General features: G+C 40.5%; 10 protein-coding genes across 10 annotated transcripts; 2 read left to right on the top strand and 8 right to left on the bottom strand. All coding sequences in view use genetic code 12, as the record gives it.

The window, feature by feature from the left end:
- Positions 1-1001: 1001 nt before the first annotated feature.
- On the bottom strand, positions 1002-1916 carry CCS1 (copper chaperone). Its single transcript, XM_064916850.1, has one exon. It carries the CDS (start codon positions 1861-1863, stop codon positions 1108-1110), a length of 756 nt encoding a protein of 251 aa, XP_064774882.1. The 5' UTR covers positions 1864-1916; the 3' UTR covers positions 1002-1107.
- Positions 1917-2059: 143 nt separating this feature from the next.
- BTA1 (Bta1p) lies at positions 2060-4933 on the bottom strand. Its single transcript, XM_064919775.1, has one exon. The coding sequence runs from the start codon at positions 4649-4651 to the stop codon at positions 2342-2344; it is 2310 nt and encodes a 769-aa protein (XP_064774881.1). The 5' UTR covers positions 4652-4933; the 3' UTR covers positions 2060-2341.
- Positions 4934-5858: 925 nt separating this feature from the next.
- ARO7 (chorismate mutase) lies at positions 5859-7274 on the bottom strand. The gene has a single exon (XM_064919774.1). The coding sequence runs from the start codon at positions 7143-7145 to the stop codon at positions 6342-6344; it is 804 nt and encodes a 267-aa protein (XP_064774880.1). The 5' UTR covers positions 7146-7274; the 3' UTR covers positions 5859-6341.
- A 130-nt stretch (positions 7275-7404) lies between these two features.
- On the bottom strand, positions 7405-8271 carry RJT20DRAFT_134113 (uncharacterized protein; the record flags this gene model as incomplete). The annotated part of the gene is made up of 1 exon (XM_064918275.1): positions 7405-8271. The coding sequence occupies one exon, from the start codon at positions 8269-8271 to the stop codon at positions 7405-7407; it is 867 nt and encodes a 288-aa protein (XP_064774879.1).
- A 1185-nt stretch (positions 8272-9456) lies between these two features.
- On the top strand, positions 9457-11039 carry RJT20DRAFT_34496 (uncharacterized protein). The gene has a single exon (XM_064919773.1). The coding sequence runs from the start codon at positions 9549-9551 to the stop codon at positions 10980-10982; it is 1434 nt and encodes a 477-aa protein (XP_064774878.1). The 5' UTR covers positions 9457-9548; the 3' UTR covers positions 10983-11039.
- A 142-nt stretch (positions 11040-11181) lies between these two features.
- Positions 11182-13454, bottom strand: RJT20DRAFT_34492 (uncharacterized protein). The gene has a single exon (XM_064919772.1). The coding sequence runs from the start codon at positions 13263-13265 to the stop codon at positions 11223-11225; it is 2043 nt and encodes a 680-aa protein (XP_064774877.1). The 5' UTR covers positions 13266-13454; the 3' UTR covers positions 11182-11222.
- A 1819-nt stretch (positions 13455-15273) lies between these two features.
- Positions 15274-17673, bottom strand: RJT20DRAFT_34446 (basic amino acid transporter). Its single transcript, XM_064919770.1, has one exon. It carries the CDS (start codon positions 17221-17223, stop codon positions 15424-15426), a length of 1800 nt encoding a protein of 599 aa, XP_064774876.1. The 5' UTR covers positions 17224-17673; the 3' UTR covers positions 15274-15423.
- Position 17674: 1 nt separating this feature from the next.
- RJT20DRAFT_34445 (uncharacterized protein) lies at positions 17675-19548 on the bottom strand. The gene has a single exon (XM_064919769.1). It carries the CDS (start codon positions 19251-19253, stop codon positions 18048-18050), a length of 1206 nt encoding a protein of 401 aa, XP_064774875.1. The 5' UTR covers positions 19254-19548; the 3' UTR covers positions 17675-18047.
- On the top strand, positions 19549-21588 carry RJT20DRAFT_34473 (major facilitator superfamily domain-containing protein). The gene has a single exon (XM_064919771.1). The coding sequence runs from the start codon at positions 19844-19846 to the stop codon at positions 21572-21574; it is 1731 nt and encodes a 576-aa protein (XP_064774874.1). The 5' UTR covers positions 19549-19843; the 3' UTR covers positions 21575-21588.
- GRP1 (Grp1p) lies at positions 21588-22790 on the bottom strand. The gene has a single exon (XM_064919768.1). The coding sequence runs from the start codon at positions 22619-22621 to the stop codon at positions 21602-21604; it is 1020 nt and encodes a 339-aa protein (XP_064774873.1). The 5' UTR covers positions 22622-22790; the 3' UTR covers positions 21588-21601.

The raw sequence follows: 22790 nt of genomic DNA, 5'->3' as shown, positions 1-22790 counted from the left end.
TTGAATATGTCTCAGATTACTTCTGCGTAACGGTTGTATCTATCGATCCACCACTATACTACCTACACGATTTTTCACTAACGGTTCCTCAGTAAGACAAGACACAAAGCTGTGAATACTATTGTTGTTGTAGGATGAAAACGGGGACGAGATATTTTTCTAGGTATCACACACGTTGTTATACCGTGAATACAGTAGAATCCTTTACTTTTTTGCTGTGACCACTCCAATAGTTAGCGGAGTCTTCGTCTCAACTGATGAACAAGGGTAACTATCCTACCAAATTTGTGTTAACTATTAGGATCACGTGACTAAGCCGTTGATTTCCCAACTAGGAAGGAGGCACAGGAAACCAGTGAAAGAAAAAGGGGGGGTGTTGTGTATAGGGGGGTTGTAGGGTAGTAGTTGTTGTACATATATATAGTAGTATAGTGGTAGTTGTAGAGTGGTAGTTGTAGAGTGGTAGTAGTTAGTAGAGTAGTAGTGGTAGTGGTAATAATAGTAGTAGAAAGTAGTAGAAAGTAGCAGTAGTAGTAGTAGTAGAAAGTAGTAGTAGTAGTAGTAGTAGTAGTAGTAGTAGTAGTAATAATACAAATATTACCAACTGTCGTAGTGTGGACTTCCGTAGAGTTTAAATGGAAGCTTAATCATGGAAACAATTACAAGGCAGTGCAGATCTGATACATACCTGAATGAGGTTATATGCTGGGCATTGGCATTCCACACTAAGGAGTGGTAGTCGTAATGTAGTAGTAGTAATAGTAGTTAGTAGTATAGTAGTATGGTAGAGTAGGGATCTTTGAAGATGGTATATAATGGATGCTCTTCAAAAATAATAGTTTTTATCTGTGGGGTGTACACTGGTCGTACAGTTTGCTACTATTGATTGGATAGATACGATACTGATAGTTTAGAGCGTTGGTAGGATGCTTCTCGTTACACTGTGCGTATTATTGCACCATCAAGTAATTTCCTCAGTATACTACAAATTTTTCACTATTGTACATTAGTAGGTAGACCATACTTCATATATTTAGACTTCATTCAATCATAATATCCTCTAACATTATCTATATATTGGACCCCCTTCCCTTTTCGGCTCTTCTCTTAGACGGAAATACCCTTGGACAAGGCATCAGCTCTTTCCTGCCATACGGTTTTACCACTGCAACTACAGATCTGCTTGTCATTCTCCCACACTCCAGCAGAACGAGCGATAACTCCACAAAGCGAATCAGGGGACACCTCGTCCTTCAACTTCGATAATACCACACTTCTTCCAATCAAGTCGTCAATACTCAAATTGGCATGAAGGAAAGATTGGCCGGAGAATAAGTTGCTTTTACCATCATTATCCACAACACTGGCTCCAAGAGCATTGATCGTAGTAGAGTATGTAGCTGGAGTTTCCACTTCAACTGGCTGCAATTGGTAGAATAATGCACCTGTTGACAAGGCACCCTCCGAAAGATTTCCCGATTGTCTGATTGATGGGTAGTACGTTCCCTTAGGTAATCCATTAACAGTCAAATCCACGAATAAATCGGTTGGCGACACGCTGACAATACGAGCTAAGCCTTTGACAGGTTGGTTCCAGTCCTTCTTATCAAATGATTCAAGTATACAAACGGCAGCAGTGTTGGGCTTTCCTGTTCCTCTGATAATTGCGTCTCTACCTGTAGATTGAATTGCCTTTACAATTGTACTTGGAGGGATAGTACCTTCCGTGGTTACGAGGTTGGCCTCAAGATCAACCTTGAATTGGTTGATTCCTTGGACTTTACTGAGTGCACTTGACACAGAGTCAACACACGATTGGCATTCCATTGGAACTGCAAGAACAATCTCAAATCCCTTTGTCATGATGAGCGTTACGATATAATTATAAGATAATTGTAGCAATACTCTGTTCCTTTTCAGCTTTCAGAAAGAAAACCGATATATCATAAATTAGTAATCGAACGTAATCGAACGTTTCAAGATTTGTGTGAAAAATGTATATATGGTAGCGCCACGTTTTATCCAATTCCATAGCTACTTAGTCTTCCTCTAAGTCTATACCTACTACAATAGTGTCAACGTACAATAGTTAGTTGTATTGGTAATTGCGATCTATTCTTTTTATAACTTGGTAATAAATATAAGTAATTGAATAAGGAGAACTGAATAGGTAGTTAAATCAAGAGTGGACAAAAATATTCAACATAAGTATATAACAGGAGGGAACAACATATATACTAGCGGCCAGTCAATGGTGTTTGGATATAAACAATGAGATAGAGAATAAAGTAATGCAAAAGATGTCTATTGGCTCTTTTTCGTCATCATCACTGTGCCCTCTCTAAATCTTTAAGCTGCTCATTCTACGACGGCCAATACCGACAGTCTCAACCTCTTCTTCATCTTCAGTAGGTATCTTGGTACAAACCCAGGTTGAAGCGTACATGTTGACTCTGTCGATGGACTCTCCGGACGTTCTAATTGCAGCGGCTTCACAGGAGAATCCTAATTCTTCAAACTTCTTGATATACCATGGGTGAGTAGATGCTGATCTCAACAAGACTCTACCATTGTCGGCAAGACACTTGGAAAGCGCATTGATCTCATCAATGACATCTTGACCGTTTGGATCAAACCAGTCCATGTGGTCCATAATGATAGCGATGGTCAACGACTTCTTGCTCAATCTGGAGAAGACGTCGTTCAAGGTGTCAGTGTGAATTCTAATGTTGTCCAATGGACCTTCCTTGCTAGGAGTAGTCAACCTCTTGAAACCCTTGACTGACAAGTAATCAGGACAGTTATTGTAGGCGTACTTACCCATCAAACACAAGTAATAGAAGTAGTTATCCTTGGAAATCAACGATCTCTTCAAGAGTGGTTCCAAAGTGTCAACAACGTACTTGAAAACAGATGGACCCATCATAGCTGCTTGGTTAGCTGGAACTCCGAGAGCCTTCCACAAGAATATTGGGTTACCTACCATCAAGGTAGCAACAACTGAGTTGAATAAAGTTGGTTTGATTTTCTCGTTCCAGATACTGAGTTGTTGTTCCATTGTGCTAGCTTCACAGAGCTTCTTAACGTCCTCAGTAGTGCCGAAAGCCTTGAAGGTGTACTTAGCGAGTCTGAGGGCCCATCTACTGGAGCCAGTGTCGTAAAGACCATTCTTGGAGAAAGTCTTGTGTCCTCTGTCCATCCAGTATTGGAAGGCATTAGAAGACATGTGAGGACTCAATTGGTCAATCAAGAGATCGGTGAAGTTTTCAATCTTTCCTTCACCGAACATCTGCCACATTTGCTGGTGGGTAAGACATCTGTACGCAGCCAATTTCAATTCCAATAAGTGATTTTGACATGGGTTCAAGTCGACGGCGTGGATTCTCTTTGGTGGGTTTGGCAAACTTGCATAACTCAAGATGTTGTCACCGGCAGAAGTAATAGCCAAAACAGTGTCTTCGCTCGAGAAGTTAAGAATGTTGTGATCTTCACGCGGATCTTCCCACGTGAAAGCATATATGTACTGATTGTTAAATTGTTCGAACATGTGATTTAACTCATCGTAGTAGACTCTCCAGATTTCGCGCTGGTAGTAGAGAGAGGGGAAAGGCAAGTTCTTCTGCAAGTTGTTTAAAGCGGCTTCATGACCTTTACTAATTGGGACATCCTTAAGCTTTGTGGTAATTGGAGTCGTGGAAGGAGCTAAATATGGAGATTCCGTGGCTAAGCAGTTTAAGCGATGCAAGATCGTCTGGGACTTGGCCTTGTCGCATCCAATCCAAATGTAGTAAGGGATTTTACCCAATTTTCTGTTGTAAGTGTTTAGGGATTTGATCGTTCCGAATTTGTACTCCAAGTAATTTCTTCTGGATGAGTCGAGGAATACCTTGTCTGCTTCGAACCAGATTCTCCAGAAGTTTCTGAGGATCCAAGGAATGTTTCTGTTGACCAATCCTCCGACAGTGTTAATTCTACCCATAGAGGTGTCTCCGCTTTGGATTCCGAAATCGACAGCTGCAATAATACCTTGTTTGTCCAATTTTGTGACTGCATTGTCAATGGCAGCGTTAAAAGTGGGGATCATGGAAAGGGAGTAAGAGAATGTGATCAAATCGGCACATTTGTAGTCAATCTCAAAGTCACAAGCGTCGGCTACAATAACCTTAACATTCTTCCATTGGTGGGCTTTGAAACGGTTACGGGCCACTTCACAAAGGGAGGGAGACAAGTCAACCAAGTACACAGCCTTGAAGTTGTTGGAAATGGAGCTGATTTTGTCCATGTACTCGATGTTGGAACCGGTACCACCGCCAACGTCGATCCACACCAAATCCTTCTTCTTTTGCAAGTGGGAAATGGCCAATCTGAGACATTCTTGTCTGCCCTTTAATAAGAACTCTCTGGTATTGTCGTAGATGTGAGCTTGATTTTTGTAGAATAACTCTAAATTCTGCTGCTGGTCCTTCTTCTTTCCAGCTTTCTTCTGGATCAATGGCTTAATGAAACATGCCCAAGCGAACACAAGCAACGAGTGGACGGTTTGGTTGACCTTGGCCGAGAAGAAGATGACTCCACACACGATGGAGATGGAAGTCACAACGTAGAGCTTGGAGATATCAGTAGGGAACAAGTCCACCAACATTTCTGACATAGTAGAGCGCAGTGTAGAGCTAACGAGATGACCGTAATGAACAAACGTTGGCTGTGACGAAAAACACTACCTGGTACTACAAGAGAAGGTTCCGCCAGAATTCAAATGGCTGTGAAAAAGGCGACTACGTGGGTTTATATACAAATGCAGCCCCAGTGGAAATTCGGAATCCAACAACATGGCTAATCCTCGTCTCTGCCAATTCCTAAATTTATCGGCTACTCGTGCTGTTACTGTCAACGACGTCGCACTTGCAACTCGGTCCAACAGACGTGTTGCATTGTATCATACGTGTGCGTGCTCCTTTCACCAACTTATTTACTACCTAATACAGTTGTTTTGGCTGTAAAACTTAAAACAGTGTGCGCAGTAGGGTGCACTCGTGGGTGAGATACAGCCATGGCCGAAAATGCTAAACGTGGACCTGACAGTGGCATAATATTATCAGTGGAATTGTACTAGATAGAGGTATGACAAGGTAGAACGTTTTTGATCGAATCCAGAGTATTGGCATGCACGTTGCCGTAATGGCATAATTGAAGAGACCAACAGTTTTCATTATCACATGCCCACCATCGTTGTGTCAAACGACAACGCTCCACGATGTGGAGATCATTGCGATTGCAATACTGTAATGAACACAACTAGATGCACTGTTAAAGGTTGCACTAATGCAGGAAATGCTGTCGTGCCTTTGCCTGGTGGGTTCGTGGGGTACGGATAAAGAAACGCAATAAATCCCTCGAGGGTCTCATTGGTCGGCCGGTTCTGGCGACCAAGCACTCGTGGATAGCTACAGTATGCCTACTGTGGACGGTTTGCATCGTGTAGAGGTTTGCATCCAGAGGACTGTTTCAGCCAACGGTAGATGTCAATTGAAATTTTCATTTAGACGGTTAGAATGATGGACTTGGAGCAGGATCCATGGCGTAGTGCCGAGCTTGATAATAAACTTTGACGATGATCGCTTACTATTCTACGATTGGTATCGCGGGACAAGAGGAGAAAGAGAGTTTGTACGTGTGATGGTTAAAATGTGTAGCATTCAATTTTGTTCCCCACTAGAGAAGGTTGGCTGTGTGAAATTGAGTCTTTAAATTTTTCAGCAAATCATGAAATTAGGAGGGTTTTTTTTTTTCAAGGGGTTCCATAAATGTAATTAAACCTCAGAGATGAATCACATCTATAATTAGTCTTTGCAAATAAACAAAAGTAGTACTTTCTTCTCGCTACTACCGTCCACGATACTCTTCCGGTAGCATACTTGTATGTCATACTCACAAGAAGAAAGCTGTCTTTTTCTTTGTACCCCGTTCCTCTCCACCTTCACCAGTCCTACCGCACCAATCAATACCCCCTATTGATAAGGTTTGGTCCTCCATATAACCTGGCGAGTGCATGATTCATTAGTCAAAGGTTTCTGTGCATACCAAAGCTTCTATTGGGTAGTTCTTTGAAAGAAGAATTTTCTACTTTGGGTAATATAACTTTAGGATACATAAGGAAGTATAGCTGGAAGCAGCTCAATTGAGGTTCTTTGGGTCATGTTCTGAATACGATCAAATATTATTTTTCCTATTATTACTATTATTGTCAAGTGTCTATGTAGAAGGTCTCATGTACTGTATCTTATTATTCTCTATGGCATTGATGTATCACTCATTTCGTCCACTCTCTTTCCCCAGAATGCCTATTGGTACTTGGCAATCTCATCCTCGTCTTCATCCTCCAATCTCCGCAACAAGTAGTCAATCTCCACCTTCTTTGTTAAGGGAATAATCCAATCTTTGTACACCTTAGCTATAATTTCCGGCTGGATCTTGCTCTGCGGATTCTGGCTGTATCTCAAAGAAGGATCGACACCGTAGCTTTGGCCCTTAATAACCAAACGCTCAATAATTTTCTGTTCCACAGCGCTATTGGTGATCGAGGCTTCAATTCCGGCAATATCTCCCTTTTGAATTAACTTGATGTACAAGCCCTTGTCATTCTGGTATTTAGATTCGGCTACGAACTTACCAAAATGGATTCTTCTCGAAATAGCTTGAAGACACTCAATATCTTGGGTCAGAACAGAACCAAGATTTTCTTGTTGTTCTCCATCTTTGCAGCTTATTTGCGGCACTATCTCATTAACGTAGAATTTCTTTATGTCATCGTTGACGTTGATGTCAGCGGCATACTTTGCTAAAATCTTAGGATAGTTGATGGATGGTAATATTGGCTTCAAGATTTGATTAGGGAAAAATGGAATCTCATCTGGTGCTTCATATCTTCTGATTTGAGAATGTGCCTTTTCCATTTGAAGAAGAGCCCAATCTAAGAATGAACCATCGAAATCGGGGATATTGAACTTGTTACGCTCGTAGACAGATGGTGATGAATAGAACTGAGATCTTTCAATCAAATCAAATACGATAGTATCTTCCATTCTCACCAAAGCCTGGCGGATGTTGTTCAAATCAAGAACTGTTTCGGGTTTCATGAAATCCATCTTCTACAAATAACTCTTTGCAATACTTCTCTCCACACTACTGTTTCCAGGTAGACTTGGATCAAGTAGTCAAATTAATACACCTTCTCGACTTGGGCGTTAACATTCTCCACCAATTTTTCATCTTCGATATGCTGGATAATGGCCAGGAGCGGCGGCATGGATTTTGTACGTGACTCAGAGCGCAAATTTTATACTCCACAAAAAGTATTAAATATGCACTCCAGCTATTTGATATAATCATATATTACCTAAACACCTAAGTTTCTTTATCCCAGTTCCTTTGAACGTATTTCACCAAAATCTCGTTATCTTCTTCTTTCATTTCTTTGTCGTTGCCCTGGATTTCTCCTACATCCTTGACTAAAAGAGAAGACCTACGAGAAATCAAGAACCTCCTTACCCTATCCATATTGTTTAGCCCTTCTCCATAATTGTCCGTACTGTTTTGAAGGTCTTCCATAGACCGGAGATTCATTAACCTATTCTGAATGTAATAGTCGTTGGTTTTATCAAGCGCCATCATTACCTGTAACGAGAATGCTAATGCCGCAACGATCAAGACACCAGCCAAAATCTTGTACTTGTTCTTCTCGAGTTCTTCCCTCGTGGGAGGAGCACGATTGTATTTCATCTTGTAATAATCATCCCAGGTTCCTGCCTGCCAGAACTCTTCGTTGTTCTTGAAATCGTATGCGGTTCGATGTGCTTGTGCCCTTCTAAATGCTTCAAAATTTTGCTTGCTAAAAGGTTCGGTATTTCTATTATAAGGCTGGTTGTTATTATCCCAGTTACTGCTGGCGTATCTGTTGTATGCGACTCTTCTCCTGGGGTCTTTTAATATATTGTAAGCGTCTTGAACTTGATCAAACCGCTGTCGCTTTACTGCATCCGAAAGTTCCTTACCGTTTTCATGGTAAATTTGAAGGTTTTTGGACGCATCTGGGTGATACAACTTCACGTATGCTACATAAGTCTTCTTGAGAATCTTCTTCATCTCCAAAGGAGATTTGCTCAAATCAGCAGCATCCAAATTGAAAATTTCAATTGGTGTAGGGTACCTCTTTTTGGGCCATTGATGCAAATTCAAACGCTTATGATGGTCCACCACATCTTCATCTGCCATTGTTGCGTAGCAACGGCGAATATTCCACCACTCCCTTGCAACTGGTTTTACATATACAGACGACGACTTAGAGAATGCTAACATTGCTGTGAAACAGAAGAGACATGTCTATTCTTTAGAATAGTGGCTCGCTTCTTTATCTTTTTTACTTGAGATTTTTGGAGTGCGGGCTTTGTGGGATTCAATGTAATTCCGGTCCAATGGGCATTAATCGTTCAGTAATTGAATATTAGCTTTTATAGAAAGTAGAAAGTGCTTGAATATTGTGCTTGTGGTTGTTGTAGTGATGTTACTTGATGCCTGGGAGATGCGGTAAGAAATTTTGAAATTACTAGATTTTGTCAAAATTTCTCCAAGATATAAAAAGAAGATCTAAGAAAAGTTCAAGTACGAAGTTGACGTCATATCATCATTGGGAACTTAGAAAAATTACATTATATAACGGGGAAGTGTTTACTTGAGAAATACATATAGTGAAGAGGGCTTAAGAGGATGGTAACAACGAATCTGCGGATGTGAGTTGCAGTATACGTCTGTTGAGCTATGTGCAATAATTTAGCGATAATGTGTGTGACAATTCGAAATGTGTAATTGAAATAAAAAGTCAGACAACCAAACGCCTTCCAAAAGAATGTGAAGTCAGGCGGGGCTACAATCTAGCGAGATACTCAGCGATAATCATTGCTGTGTTCCTTAGTCTGATCATGTTTGTATATATCTCGGTCTCTGAAATACTTTAGATGTCCATTTTGGGAAGGCATTCCATATCCCCTTGTGAGCATAAAGATAAAAAAATGACATTATTGAGACAGGGATTATACAGAAATGACACAAGGAACCGACAGTATTACAGTTCCGGCAATTTCACTAGTAACACTTAGTGCTAATAAGCCCTCTATGCACCTTAGCGAGCTTGTATGTCCATAGCCGTGCAAAATTATTAACCGTGCCCACAAAAACGTCAATCATCTTGAAGTTTTGCGAGCAATTCCCCTTTAGGAAGCAGTTCCTGGTGGGTTGCAATTGCACCAAAAGAGAATGCTTCAACATCAGCATGTAATGCAGGGATGTGGAGATGCTTTTGTAGCACATAATCTCATATAATATGCTTCAATTATGCGGGGCTCATACAGTCAGCATCTCGCTTCCGACGTTTAGAGGTGAAATGAACGAGAATTATGCCGGTGAAGTTTTGTGGAAATGTATATTATAAAGACTCTGATCTCCACCCAAGATTGGAATTGAAATGTTCTGTCCTTACCTATACTTAACAGATCATGGCACCAACAAGATTAACTGAAACTGTTACTCCTCCAGATCTCGAAGAGAGATTTGGTATTTTGAAGAGGAAATTAGTGAGCCCAGAAAATGTTGCCAAGGTTACTGAGAGCTGGAAGCGTTTGCTTAGAGCACTCGAGGCAGAAGCAGACGTGATTGCAAAAGCTGGTCCATCTTATATTCCTCAGGTAGAATTGGAAGACATCAAAAACAACAATAATGAACTTCCAGATGATGTGGCACTGCTTTTTAAGGAGAGAGGTGTAATAATGGTTCACAAAACCATCGACGAAGAACAGATTGATACTTGGTTCAACGAATTGGTTGAATTCTGCAAGCAACACCCAGAAACTGCTGGCTACACCTTCCCAAATCCTGCTTCATGGTACAACATATTCTGGACGAAGCCACAAACGGAAGCTAGGTTTCATCCAAACACAAGAGCATTATTCAAAGCAATGGCACACCAGTTCCATGTCGAGAATGAGGATCTGTTAATTGATATGGAAACCCAGGTTGTCTATGGTGACCGTATTAGAATTAGAGAACCAGGATCTGTAGCCACATTAAAGCTTCATTTGGATTCCAGTTCCATTGAAAGATGGGAAGATGACAATTACCGCAAAGTTTACAGAGAAATATTTGAGGGTAATTGGGAGAAGTTTGACCCATTCCGTCTCGATGAAAGAGCTTATGCCAATGAGAATCTATATGAACATGTTTTAGCTGGTAAGTCGACTATTTGTTCTGCTTTCCGTACCCTTCAAGGTTGGCTAGCACTCAGCAATAATAAATCAGGAGAAGGAACTTTAAGAGTGTTGCCTAACTTAAAGTTGTCAATAGCATACATTATGTTAAGACCCTTGTTTTGGAAAGACCCAGCAAGTGGTGACATCGATGACTACGAGATAGACTTAGAGACGCCCAAGTTTCCTGGTGCACTTCCTTCTACTGGACAATTATTTATGTCAGAAGAGTACTTCCCTCACTTATACCACGACAAGTCTGTTATCTCTATTCCTGACGTACGTAAGGGTACTTTTGTTTTTTGGCATGCTGATATTCCCCATGAGGTAGACAGGGAGCATAACGGAAATGGCCATTCTAGCGTATTATATTATGGTCAAACTCCTTTGACGATCACCAATATCAATATTCTCTTGGACACTAAGAGCAGCTTTTTGGGAAACCACTCTCCAGAAGATTACAGCTCTCAATTAACAGAGGAAGACAAAAAGAATGAATACCATGGCGCAGATGTTAATCATATTAAGGACGAGGAGGGCCTTAGATGTATGGGATTGAGTCCATTAGACCTCAATGACAAAGGCCTAACAAGTGGCCAAAGGAAGGTGAGAGAATTAGCTAACGAAGCTCTTGCGAAAGGGCAGTTTGATGCCCACAAATTCATCAGAGAGAACGTCACTATCTAGTTATTGATTTTAGTTTATTGGTATTTATCATCAGTAATGTACATATTAACGTAAAGATGGGATGAAATAATTGTAGAGGCGACCACCAGGACCTTCGAGTACGGAAGAGCTCTTAATTACCATGGGTATCGTTCATTAATTTTAGTACTACCTAACTAAATAAAAAAACACAAACAACAAATTACCTTTTCACAAATATAATAATCAAAATTAAAAGCTTTAAGAAATAATACAAAGATTTTAGGCCAAGGAAATTGCATAATCTTCCTTGACCACGTATTTTTCCCAATCATTAGTGAATCCTAATAATAAACCGTCGTTTCTAGGATTTCCGTCATCAATCGTTTTACGCAAGTATCCGTAACTATTATCGTCACTGTTATCTAAATCTCTTCTCTTCCAAATGTCCAAAATGATTTGACGAGTTCTGCCAACACTACCAAGCGTGTTGGTTTCTAAAATGTCCAAGATCTGCAACGTTAAGTATCTCAATTCCTCGCAATCTTCGCTCAAGCTCAGTATCTCGGAACTGGCAATAAAGACCGACCAGATTAACGTGGAATACCACTTGAAGTCGTTCTTTATCACTATGAACTCTAAAAGAGCAAACATTTGTTTCACAAGCCTCTGAACCATCTCGTCTTCAGGCGTTTTATTCAATAAGCAGCATTCCAAATAAACGATTGTGGCCATTCTTTTAACTTCACAAGAAAGCAAGAAGCAAAATTCTTCAACTTCCATCTCGGAATTAACCAAGCATAACTCGGCCTCAGCTGGGGTACTTGGTTCGGTTGACAATCGAGGTTGATCAAGCAGATCGGGAACAAGCATAGTTTCCATCATATTTAAACTCATTTTGTCCAATTTGTGCCTCATTTCATTACAGATTATTTGGTAATTCGTCTCTGTTATACCCTTCGAAAATCTTTCGAAAGACAAGTCAGTAATATCAGATATAATATTGAGCAAGCGTCTGTCACATCCCATCCACGACACTAAATTCACCTTTTCTACCTTAGCGAGGGTACCATTTGCAACGTCCTCGTTCTCTTCTTCTTCTTGAAATTGTAAGAAGAAACTATTATCGTCTTTACAGGCTGTTCTTCCGATTGACTCTTGGTAATCCAAGAACTCCAATGCAAACTTCAATAACAGATACTCAAGCGAATTATGAGGTAACTTGAATTCTGGTGAATTAACAATCTTTCGGCACATCTTTAAGTAAACCGTCCACTTACGGTTACAGTCATTGGCGAGTTCATATAAAATAAGTAATACTAGCGAGATGAGAACATCAGTAGTGTATAATTTAGGGGAATGCATGCCGTTTTCAAAAAAGAGAGTGTTTAACTCATTCTTAAGGCGTTGGATTCCAAGCTCTTGGAAGTATCTGGATTTTTGGAACCAATCATTGGTGCCGCTTCCATCTAGTTTAGACAAGTACATGGAACCAAGTGAGAGGATAAGGTAAAAAAGATTGTTATTGTTTTGCGAGTATTGGACCAATGAAGACAAATCCAAACCCTTTTCCACCACAATATACTTGTTCAGCTTTTTAGATTGAAGATTATAGTACTTTGACTGATTACCTACCGGGTTGAGGATAGGCGAAACAAAGTTAATGTAGTAAGTTAATGCGAAGTTGAGACTCAGGGCGTCATCAGAAACAGCATGGAGAATATCCACGGGAATGATTGATGGTTGAAGGGAAGGAGCCAAGCGATCGGCTAATTTAAGTATGTCTCTGTACTGAGTATTGATAAAACGTAATTGATTCACATTACGAACATGTTGGTAGTACGATTGCTTGCTTCTTAACACTAGCTCGTTACTGGAGTTAGCCGCACCACCATCTTTGGACCATACACCTTCTCTTCCGAACTTTTTGCCTTGCTCTTCAAGGTCTTCTCTGAACTTAAGTGTTATCTTGTAATTACATCTAATACCTCTCGAGGTGCATCTTGTACAACGGGGCTTCGTCTCGTCACACTTGATACGCTTGGATTTACACTCCTCACATCCGAAACGAGATCTGGATGTCTTACTTTCAGTAGTAGATGCTTTACGCTTTTTTGTGACCTTGGTGGCCTTTTTTTGTTTTTTAACTTTTGGTGGTGGCGGCGGGGTAGCAGGTGAAGGCATGGAGAGAATAGATTCTGTTGATGAGGGAAGAGTCGTGGTGCTAGCTGTATCTGAAGCCGTAGAAAACGGACTTAACGATGGGTAGTAGAAGCTGGACAATGGCGAGCCAATGCTTTCTGGGGAAAAATCGGTCGAGTCCATCTTGTAAGTATTGTAAACACGAACTGGGGTATTGGTTGTCCTTGTACTCTTTCAAGGATGATAATGAAGGCAAAGGTGTTGTTTGGGTAGAACTTGCCGATAGAATGGCAATGAGTTTTTTTTTAATCACAGGTGGTGATATTTACTGCCAGTATTTAATATTATTAATCCAGCAGAGAGCTGATGTTGGCGGTTAAATCCAAGGTATAGGGACAGCAACGACACTGCAAAGGCAACTGGTGAGACACTACAGAGAAGGACTCAATCAACGACACAAGCGAATCCAGCTGCTGGCAACAAAGAATCGATGATGTTAACGACAAAAGGCGAGCGCACAACAAAGGCCATAAAAGACTTGAGGACAAAGTTAATAAACTCACTAGGCCCTCACCTCACACAACAAATTCCATAACCAAACCAGACCGTACCATAGAACCGCACACCGGAAAACGAACAGTATGGAAACGGAAGAAAATGTTGCCTTGACTGGTAATAGGCACAGGCAGCGGTGTATACAGTATGGCAGAGGTGTAATAATAATGACCCTAAAAATATTTATATTAATATTTAACTTGAGACAACATGTATGTATGTATGTATGAGGGAGGGTCAGGTGAATTAGACCGATTAGTAACGAAAAAATTCGGAGGCCAGAGGTATTTCTTGGAAGCGTCTGAAACAGAGGAGGAGAACACTGGCAGAGTGGAGATGAAAAATCTGGAGGAGGGGAGTCTGGCGATATGGCGCGGGGCTAGGCACATGGGTGTGGAAATTCGCTGAGATTCTACAGAGATATTGCGTTATGGCAAGGGACCACGGATAACATAACCTTATCCAGTCATCTCACACCGTTGGTCAACCGGTGCTGTCTCCATGATGCATATATGGAGCCTCTTGTGGGCGCATATCGCTTTTCTGAAAACAGTATACAGATGACGAGAGGCACCAAAGATCTGCCAAAATGAGCCTGTAGGGCGGACAAAGACAACGCATAAACACCCTTGCCGCAGCATGTAGTCCAACTCTGCTCAGGCAAAAAAACTGATTTCTAAGCCCCTTGCAGTCTGGGCACCCCTCTTTTTTCTCCTCGCGTCTCCATTTTTTGTGGGTTAACCCTGCAGGCGGTCCGATTCTCACTATAATACATTATTTTACGAAAATTGTGACAGCCAGAGTTGGGAATTTGAGATCTTGGCCAATCAACGAGGAATCCGAAGTAGTGTGCTAACCAATGAATAGAACAATTGACTTAGTTCGGTCTTTCCGCCGAACGGTACGATTTTCTAGAGAGTAGTTGCATGGTAGAGCATTGTTCGGAGTCAAAGCGAGAGATCCACAATCAGTCCCGGTATGGCACATATGAAAGGTTCTGCTTGTAATTAGCGCAGTCTACTGTGGAAATGATGTACTAAGTTGAAAAAAAAAGGTGAAAAATACATTATCTGAGAGATAGCGTGGGGGGTCTAGAAGTTCATCGAAGATCTTGAAAGCCTAACTTAAAACAAAAATTCTTTTCAGATTTTTGATTTTAACCTTAAAGTATGATGGGGCCGTCCATCGCATGGGATACCCCAATCTGTCTTTCGACATTGGATTGCCGGTTATCTACTAGTCTATGATTACTACAAGTGGTATTTTCGAATCGTGAAACATACGATCCATGTCCGAGAACAAATTAGGTAGCTATCTTATCCATTACTTCCGCAGCAACTAGGAATGCTGCTAACGCCAGCTGCTGTGGCAACGTCTGAATGAAACCTGTCCTGATTAAGATTATTATGTCGACAACGTCTGATCTTTCTTTCGTCATCGTACTCTCACACAGGATATCTGGACAAATGTCGAAAATTATCTTGTCAATAGTTGGCGATTCATATTTTGTGACATGTCAAATTTCAAGGGTTGAACTGCAGGAAGAGATGCAAATGTAGATCTCTCCTAATAAATACTGTGGAGATTGGATTAGCAATACATAAGGTTTTAAATAAAGATAAGCCTGAGGTAATATTACGGTATGAATTACTGTTCTTATAATTAATTGTATTTCCTGTGGATATCGCCAATGTATATTCTATTTACAAAATCTATTATTATGATTGTATATGACGCGGGAATGTTCTAGGGTTTCTTTGTAATTATTTTATACTCCTCTTTAGGGTTACTGCTTTTGAGTGATGCTGGAACCATCTGCGGAACCAACAGATTCTTGCAAGCTCCCAGCGTCTTTGTTTTCTGCTACATCAGTCTCATCAACTTCTGATTGAAGTTTGTCACTTTGCTCAGTAGCTTCTGAATCTTCGTTGTCTTCTGCCTTTTGAGGAGCCACACGGCCACTGATGTCAGGTAACTTGTCGTTAGTGATAAAGAAACAAGCTATGAATGAAATAGCTGCAAAACCAATGCTCATGTAGAAGACATTTCTGATAGCCTTCATGATTTGAACTTTCACAAAATGTCTTGCGTCAGGGGATAATCTTCCAATAAAAGAGTTATTAGACACTAAAGTTGAAACATCAACTCCTTCTAATTGTTGAAATATTTCTTGATTAGTGAGTTTTTCCAATGCCTTCTTGTAAGAGTTCTTTAAACTAGAAGCATAAACAACGTCAGCAATGCAAGCAGCTAAAGCGGAGAAATAAGATCTGCTGAAGTTAATAAATACGGTAACCATGATAGTTGAACCTGGGGTTTTAGGAGCACTGATTTGGGCAGCCATAATACATGGTTGCATTTGAGCTCCAACTCCGACACCTGCTAGAATTAAAAGGCCAACTTGTTGAGCGAAGGAGGAATCAACGTCAAGCACGGCCAACAAACCGTAACCTATTGGACCAATTATTCCAGCAACAACACTAAAAGGTTTGACAAACTTGGATTTTTGAATTCCAATACCACTACTAACTGAACAGAGAACAACTGCAATAATCATGGGAAGCAAATGCAAACCAGATCCCATGGCAGTCGCATCCTTAATAACTTGGAAGTAAATGGAAAGGTAGATCAAGGAGGCAATGAATGCAGAAAAGATACCAGCAAGACAGACTGTAGCCGCCATAACCTGTGGGATTTTAGCGATTTCTGGAGCAATAACTGGGTTCTTAGAGAACCAACCGCTCCAAATTATAAAAGCAATTATCACAAGTCCACCAAGTACAAAGCAAAGAATAACTGCTGCTGAATTCCACTTATAATCAGCACCACCAAAAGTCAACGCTAACAAGAAAACGGTACAACCAGCGATCAACAAAAAGGTTCCAATGTAGTCAAATTCTCTCAACTCTTTCTTGATATCAATAGTTGATTTAGGAGGTTGGAAGGCCCACAATAAGAAAACAAAAGCAAGACCTCCTATTGGCAAGTTAATGTAAAATGCCCACCTCCATGTCACATGAGTGGTGAAAGCACCACCAACTAAAGGTCCCAAAACAGAGGCAATGGCAAATACACAACTCATAACTGCCATTCCTAGTGGTCTCTTTTCGATAGGAACAATTTCGGAAACAATGACGAATGCCATACCCTGAATACCAGCTGCGCCAATACCTCCCAAAACTCTTCCTCCAATAAGCACGTTCATATTTGGAGCAAGAGCACACATTAATGAACCAGCCTCAAATAAGATAATTGCAACACACATGGTGATCTTTCTACCGAAGATGATGGATATTTTACCGAATGGCTGGATGAAAACGGCCATGGCTAACAAGAAACCAGATGATAGCCAACCGACTTTGTCAAAGTCATTAAATTTGTTTCCGACGGTAGTTAAAATGGTAGCTACAATGGTCTGATCCAAAGCCACCAAGAACATACATAAAAAGACTGCTGCAAAACAGATGATTAAGTGAAGACCATGTAAATATTGATCTTCTCTTTTGGTTCCATCACCAGCATCACTTTCAATGAAGCGCTTGGTCTCAACTTGCTTTTCTGGATCAGCCGTATGAGGTGTAGACATGTTTGTTTATTAGTGAATAACTTTTAGTGGTTTACTGACTAACCATAACAATATCAGAATCATAACTTCAGGGGAGGATATGGCGATGTATTTATATCATTGGCCCTTCGTTCCATCAGAATGTGACAACTGCAAAGCAAATACGCCTTCAACTGTCACATCTATAGCTGCTACACGTAGAGTTAATAATAGTAAGGCTGACTCTAAGATCCTAAAATCCGTCTAAAATCCGTATGACCTGGCGACGGAGTTAACCAAGTGCGTCCGAAAAAAGCTAAAAAGCGATCATCACCGTCAAAAGTGCTCTTGCCTCCTTTAAATGTAACGGTACTATTTCAGGTCCGGATATGACAAGAGAACCGGGTCACGGAGCAAACTTTGTGCGGTCACCTCCAGGGTGTTTCCTTTCATACAATCAATATCTAGCATGCCAGACATCAAGATGATACTAATAAATATCTTACTTTGCGTATATTTAGCCAAGCAAAATCAATTGACAGCTCCAGCTTCCGTGCTACATGCAAGACAAGTACTAGCCGCGCTGGCAAAAGTGGGACTAGATACGGAGTTTTGAATGGTGTTTACTAAATCCGCCGAATGCCATTTCTGCATGTATGGCCAAGCCATGTGAAACTGCAGGTATTACCGCTTACTTCAAAACTATCCCATCCATGGAAGAAGAATGTGAATCATTTAATTTAAAGTTATATGATGACAAAAATTGACCCCTGCTTATCAAAGGAATAGATTAAAAATTCATCCCTGTAACGCCAAGGAAAACTCAGTTATCTAACGAATTCGCAATGATTACTGGACTCCACCTATTAAGTCTTCACGAAATGATGCCATCTTTCAATGAATCTTCCGTAGTATTGTAGCAAGTTTCTTTCTCCAGCCTCTGTTCTTCCTAGTAATTTACCCTTGGCGTCGTTCCAATCATGGAATTGGATTTTATCCCAATCTTTCAATTTGTCTACTTTCGTATATCCAAGTCTAGCCAACTTCGGAGATTCAAGTAACTCCGGATCCAATTCAGATTCATCACTCGGATTGCAAAAATAGATAATGACTAAGCGATTATGCCCAAGTTGATCAGATGGTGGCTCAACTACTCTATGTAGACATGCTTTGAAAAGCCCACCACTAATAAACTCCAAGGCATCACCAATATTAACCACTAACGAATTCTCGCGATGATTAACATATCTCCAGTTGCCAGAGAAAACATCCTTTATTTGAAGTGCCAAAATAGGTTGCGAAGTTATAAACGTAAAACCACTAATGTCAGAATGCCCCCGCAAAAAGACCTTGTCAGTCTGTTCGAAGTCTTCGGGATTCTCGTAGGGTTGGTACAACATAAGTCTGCCATGGCTCCCAGAAGTATCCTGATTCGTACCCAAGTTATGAAAATAGTTCTTCTCTATAGTTCCCTCCGGAATCTCCAAGATCAAATCACATAATCTCAAAAGTTTGGGCAATATTACCCTGTGCAAATAGTTATAATAATCCGCAACTTCTTTCAAATGTGCTTGCAACAACTCGGGATGTCTTTGAGGGTTTTCCAAAAACGAGTCGTGATAGGTATCGCGCACATTATAAAAGTCAATTGAGTCTCTTATTCCATTCTTGATGGCCCAATACCCCTTTGGTTTAAAGCCTTGACCACGCTCGCCACCAATATTACCCTCTTTTTCTTCTTCCTTAGTAGCAGCACTGGCGAGATACTTCAACTTTTCCTCATGAGGGATCGTGAGCAAACTCTGACTTATTGCCCGAATCCTCTCGATGTCTTCGTTTGAGACCCCAAAGTTGATTAAATTGAAAAATCCGTAAGTTGTGATGGAGCTTTCAAGGGTTTTAGCCAATTTCTTACGTTGCTCGAGAAACTCCTCCCCCTCCTTGAAATATGACAAATCAATTGCCGTTAGTGTTAATGGGTCAACGTCTTCTTTTGTTGGTGGCGGATCCACGAACTTTCTCACGTTATACTTTGAATCAATTTCTTCTACTGACAATATTGAAGGTGCCATTGTTGTAGTCTTTGTGTGCTACTATCTTGGAGGAATATCGAAAAGACTTCTAAACAACTTCTTAAATATACTGGAAGTGTGGTGTTCCTCAGGATCAGGTAATTTTAACTACGCGCTATTATGTGCTTCGGAGCCTTAGTACGGTGAACCGTTGAATTATTCGTCCTTTCTTGCAAAACTCAGTCTCCGATCTGTGCCTACTAACACCAACTATTACGTTATTGAACAATGACAATTCCTAACCTTTTTAGTCTTTTGTTCTCTGAGGAAATTGCTATGAGAAGCTCAAATGATCGTGTCGAACTGACATCTTTAAGCACAACACCTCTCTCTCCGTTCTCTAATTGGCAGCAAGGAGGTGTGGAGTGCCATCGTTATCGCACCTCTTTGGAACTGTGGCTGCAACTTTATTTTTTTCGCAATCCCTATCTTGGCTTGTGCAGCATAATTAATTTATTATTATATCTTTGACAGATTTACAGGGTACTACATGGTAGTTAAGAAATGGATTATAAAAGATCCTAAGTATTTATAAGAATTGAATAGTCGTCACAGTATTAAAGGTTGTGCCAAGAATAATTATAATTATTATGAAGTTACCTTGGTTTATACCTCGTTATCGTGAAGTGCTTGACGACCCAAGCGAAGAGAGAGCAGCTCTTCTAAAGGCTGCATCAGCTTCAAGCTCAAAGGAATCCATTTCGGGTATCGGATCGGATGAGAATTCTTTTGAAAAGGGCAAGGAGCTAGTTATTCGAGAGTATCGTGATGAAGCAAACCGTCCCTGGTGGAAATTCTTTGATGAATTTGAATACAGACTTACAACGGAAACGGAAGAGAAACAAGAATGGTGGAGGTTCAGATGGTTTGATAAGACTCTAAGTGCAGCAGAAAGCAAATTACTATTGAAATTGGATTTGACAGTGGGAGTATATGCTCTTTTAGGCTATTGGATCAAATACTTGGACTCAGCCAATTTGAATAACGCTTATGTGACAGGTCTTAAGGAAGACATAGGAATGAAGGGAAATGATTTAATCGATACTCAAGTGATCTTTTTAGTGGGAAACATTATCTTCGAATTGCCCTGGCTTTTTTTATTACCTCGTGTTCCATTGCCTTACGTGTTATTCGGTGCAGAGATCATCTGGTCTCTCTTCACGTTGATAACTTTTAAAGTCTACAATCCTGCAATGTTGAAAGCGTTTAGGTTTATTGTCGGTTCAGCAGAAGCTCCTTTTTTTGTTATTTTTCATTACTCAGCAGCCTCCTGGTATAAACCCAAAGAAATAGGTTCTATTGGTGCTATATTTTACTGTGGCCAGTTCATAGGAGTTCTAACGTCAGGGCTTTTACAGGGTGCTGCTTCTACTATTAAAGGCAGCCTCTCTGGTTGGCAATACATGTTCATCATAGATGGATCAATTTCCTTCTTTGTTGCCATACTTACACTTTTCTTGCAACCTGGAACTCCATCCAAGTGTTACTCTATTTGGTTTACTGATGATGAAATCCGGTTAGCCAGAAGAAGGATGGCAGAGAATGGAACTGATATGAGTCATTCAACGAAATCATTTTTTGACAAGCAAACCTGGAAGAATATTCTTACTTCATGGCACTTTTGGGTGTTAAGTTTTGCTCAGATGTTTGGGTTTAATACCAACAATACCGCAAGTGGGTCGTTTGCTCTTTGGCTAAAGAGCTTGAATAGGTACACCCCACAGAAGTTGAATAACTTAACTACAATTCCTCCAGCTTTGGGATTAATTTGGATTATGATAGTATGTGTTGGGGCTGATATAACTGGAAAAAGGTTTGGAATGATCATCTTCTCGTACATTATGAACTCCATTGCAAATATTATTCTTGCCGTTTGGAATGTCCCTGAACGAGCCAAGTGGGCTGGATATTATCTATCGTATTGGTCGTGGTCTCAGAGTTCGGTATTCAATCCCTTAATAAGTGACATCCTAAGACATGACAGTAATCAAAGGGCCATTGAGTGGATGATTATCTATATCTTAGGGTTGCAATCTAGCGCTTGGGTGCAAAGGTTAACTTTCCCCACCACAGATGCTCCAAGATTTAAGGCTGGATTCACATCTTGTGCTGTTTTCAGTATCGCAGCAATATTGTGTTTGATCGTAGCATATTTCTTCTATAAGAGAGATGAAAGAAAGAAAGCGCTTAAGAATGGAATCTATCTTTACAATAGTAAAACAGGAGAAATACCACCTGCTGTTAGGTCGGTGGCTCAAGGCAGTAGCACAGTTAAACAATACTATGGTGTACAGGAGACACCTGTACTGGAATTTGAATAGATAGCGATACATATATTTTAAATAGGTCTAAAGCTTACCCCTAACAGCAAGAACTTGTTTTATAGTGTCAGTAACAATTGTATCTAAGGAATTGAATTCCCACCCAAGGAGTTGTCGAGTCTTCTCATTGCTCACCTTTGCCAATGTTTTGATGTCTTGTGGGCCATGACCAGGATTTCCCACAGGAATTTTGCCTTTTAACTCAGGGAAGTTCGAATTTAGTATGTCCACCATCATTTGCGTACTAAAGTGACCACTGATCATGAATAGCCTCCTTCCAATGAGATCGTCTCTTTGCAATGCGACCAAATGGGCTTTAGCAACATCTCTAACATCAATAAAGCCACCCTTATCGTTGTCAAATTGATCATTGGGGCCCAATTTTATTAAAGTGTGAATCAACTCATTGGAGGTATTTAGCTTTTCTTTGACTTCACCATCAAATGCTTGTGGGCCGAAGACATAAACAGGATTTACTGAGATCAATTTAAAATTAGGCTTTTCTTCTTCTAGGAACTTCCAGGCCAATTTTTCAGCAAAGGACTTTGCTCCATAATAGGCAGCGATAGGGTCTTTCAACGATTCTTCATAGCTAATGTTGTTCCAACTTGATTCATCGAATGAAAGACTTGAATTTTGCTCGTCTTCTGAGTTGTAGATGGCAGCATCGGAGGAGGTGATGACCACTTTCTCGATTTCAGGACGATACTTCTTGACAGCATTGAGAATATTCTTGGTTCCGTTTATGGCTGGAATGATCAAATCATGCTCAGGGTCTGTTGTATCGTAGAAGAATGGAGATGCTGTGTGCAACAAATATTTAATGCCGGAGTTCTTTTTCAATGCCTCGTCAAAGGCTCCTTCTGAGGTAATATCAGGTACAATTTCGTAGTGGAATCTGTTTCCCACATTCAAGTAGGATTTCAAAGCTTCACCTTTTGTGGTTGATCTTACGGTTCCAACGACGTCATAACCATTATCTATGAGAAGTTTCACGATGTGTTGTGCAATAAAACCAGAAGCACCTGTAATAAATACTTTCACCATGATCTGTGGTTTTGTACCTGGTCAGTTAATATACAATTTGTCCAAGAATCAATGGGCTGAATCAACACTTTATATTCGTTGAACCAGGTCCCACAAAGAATCGCAATTATGGGATTGTGATATGGCGCAATTAAATGCCCGATTAGGATATGGTCCATTTTGCTTGCTG

This window comes from Scheffersomyces xylosifermentans (assembly GCF_036884685.1).
Source record: "Scheffersomyces xylosifermentans strain CBS 12540 chromosome Unknown RJT20scaffold_3, whole genome shotgun sequence".
In the NCBI taxonomy this organism is placed as follows: Eukaryota; Fungi; Ascomycota; class Pichiomycetes; order Serinales; family Debaryomycetaceae; genus Scheffersomyces; species Scheffersomyces xylosifermentans.
Note: the sequence above shows the minus strand (reverse complement) of the source record. Positions and strands in the feature narration are given on the sequence as shown.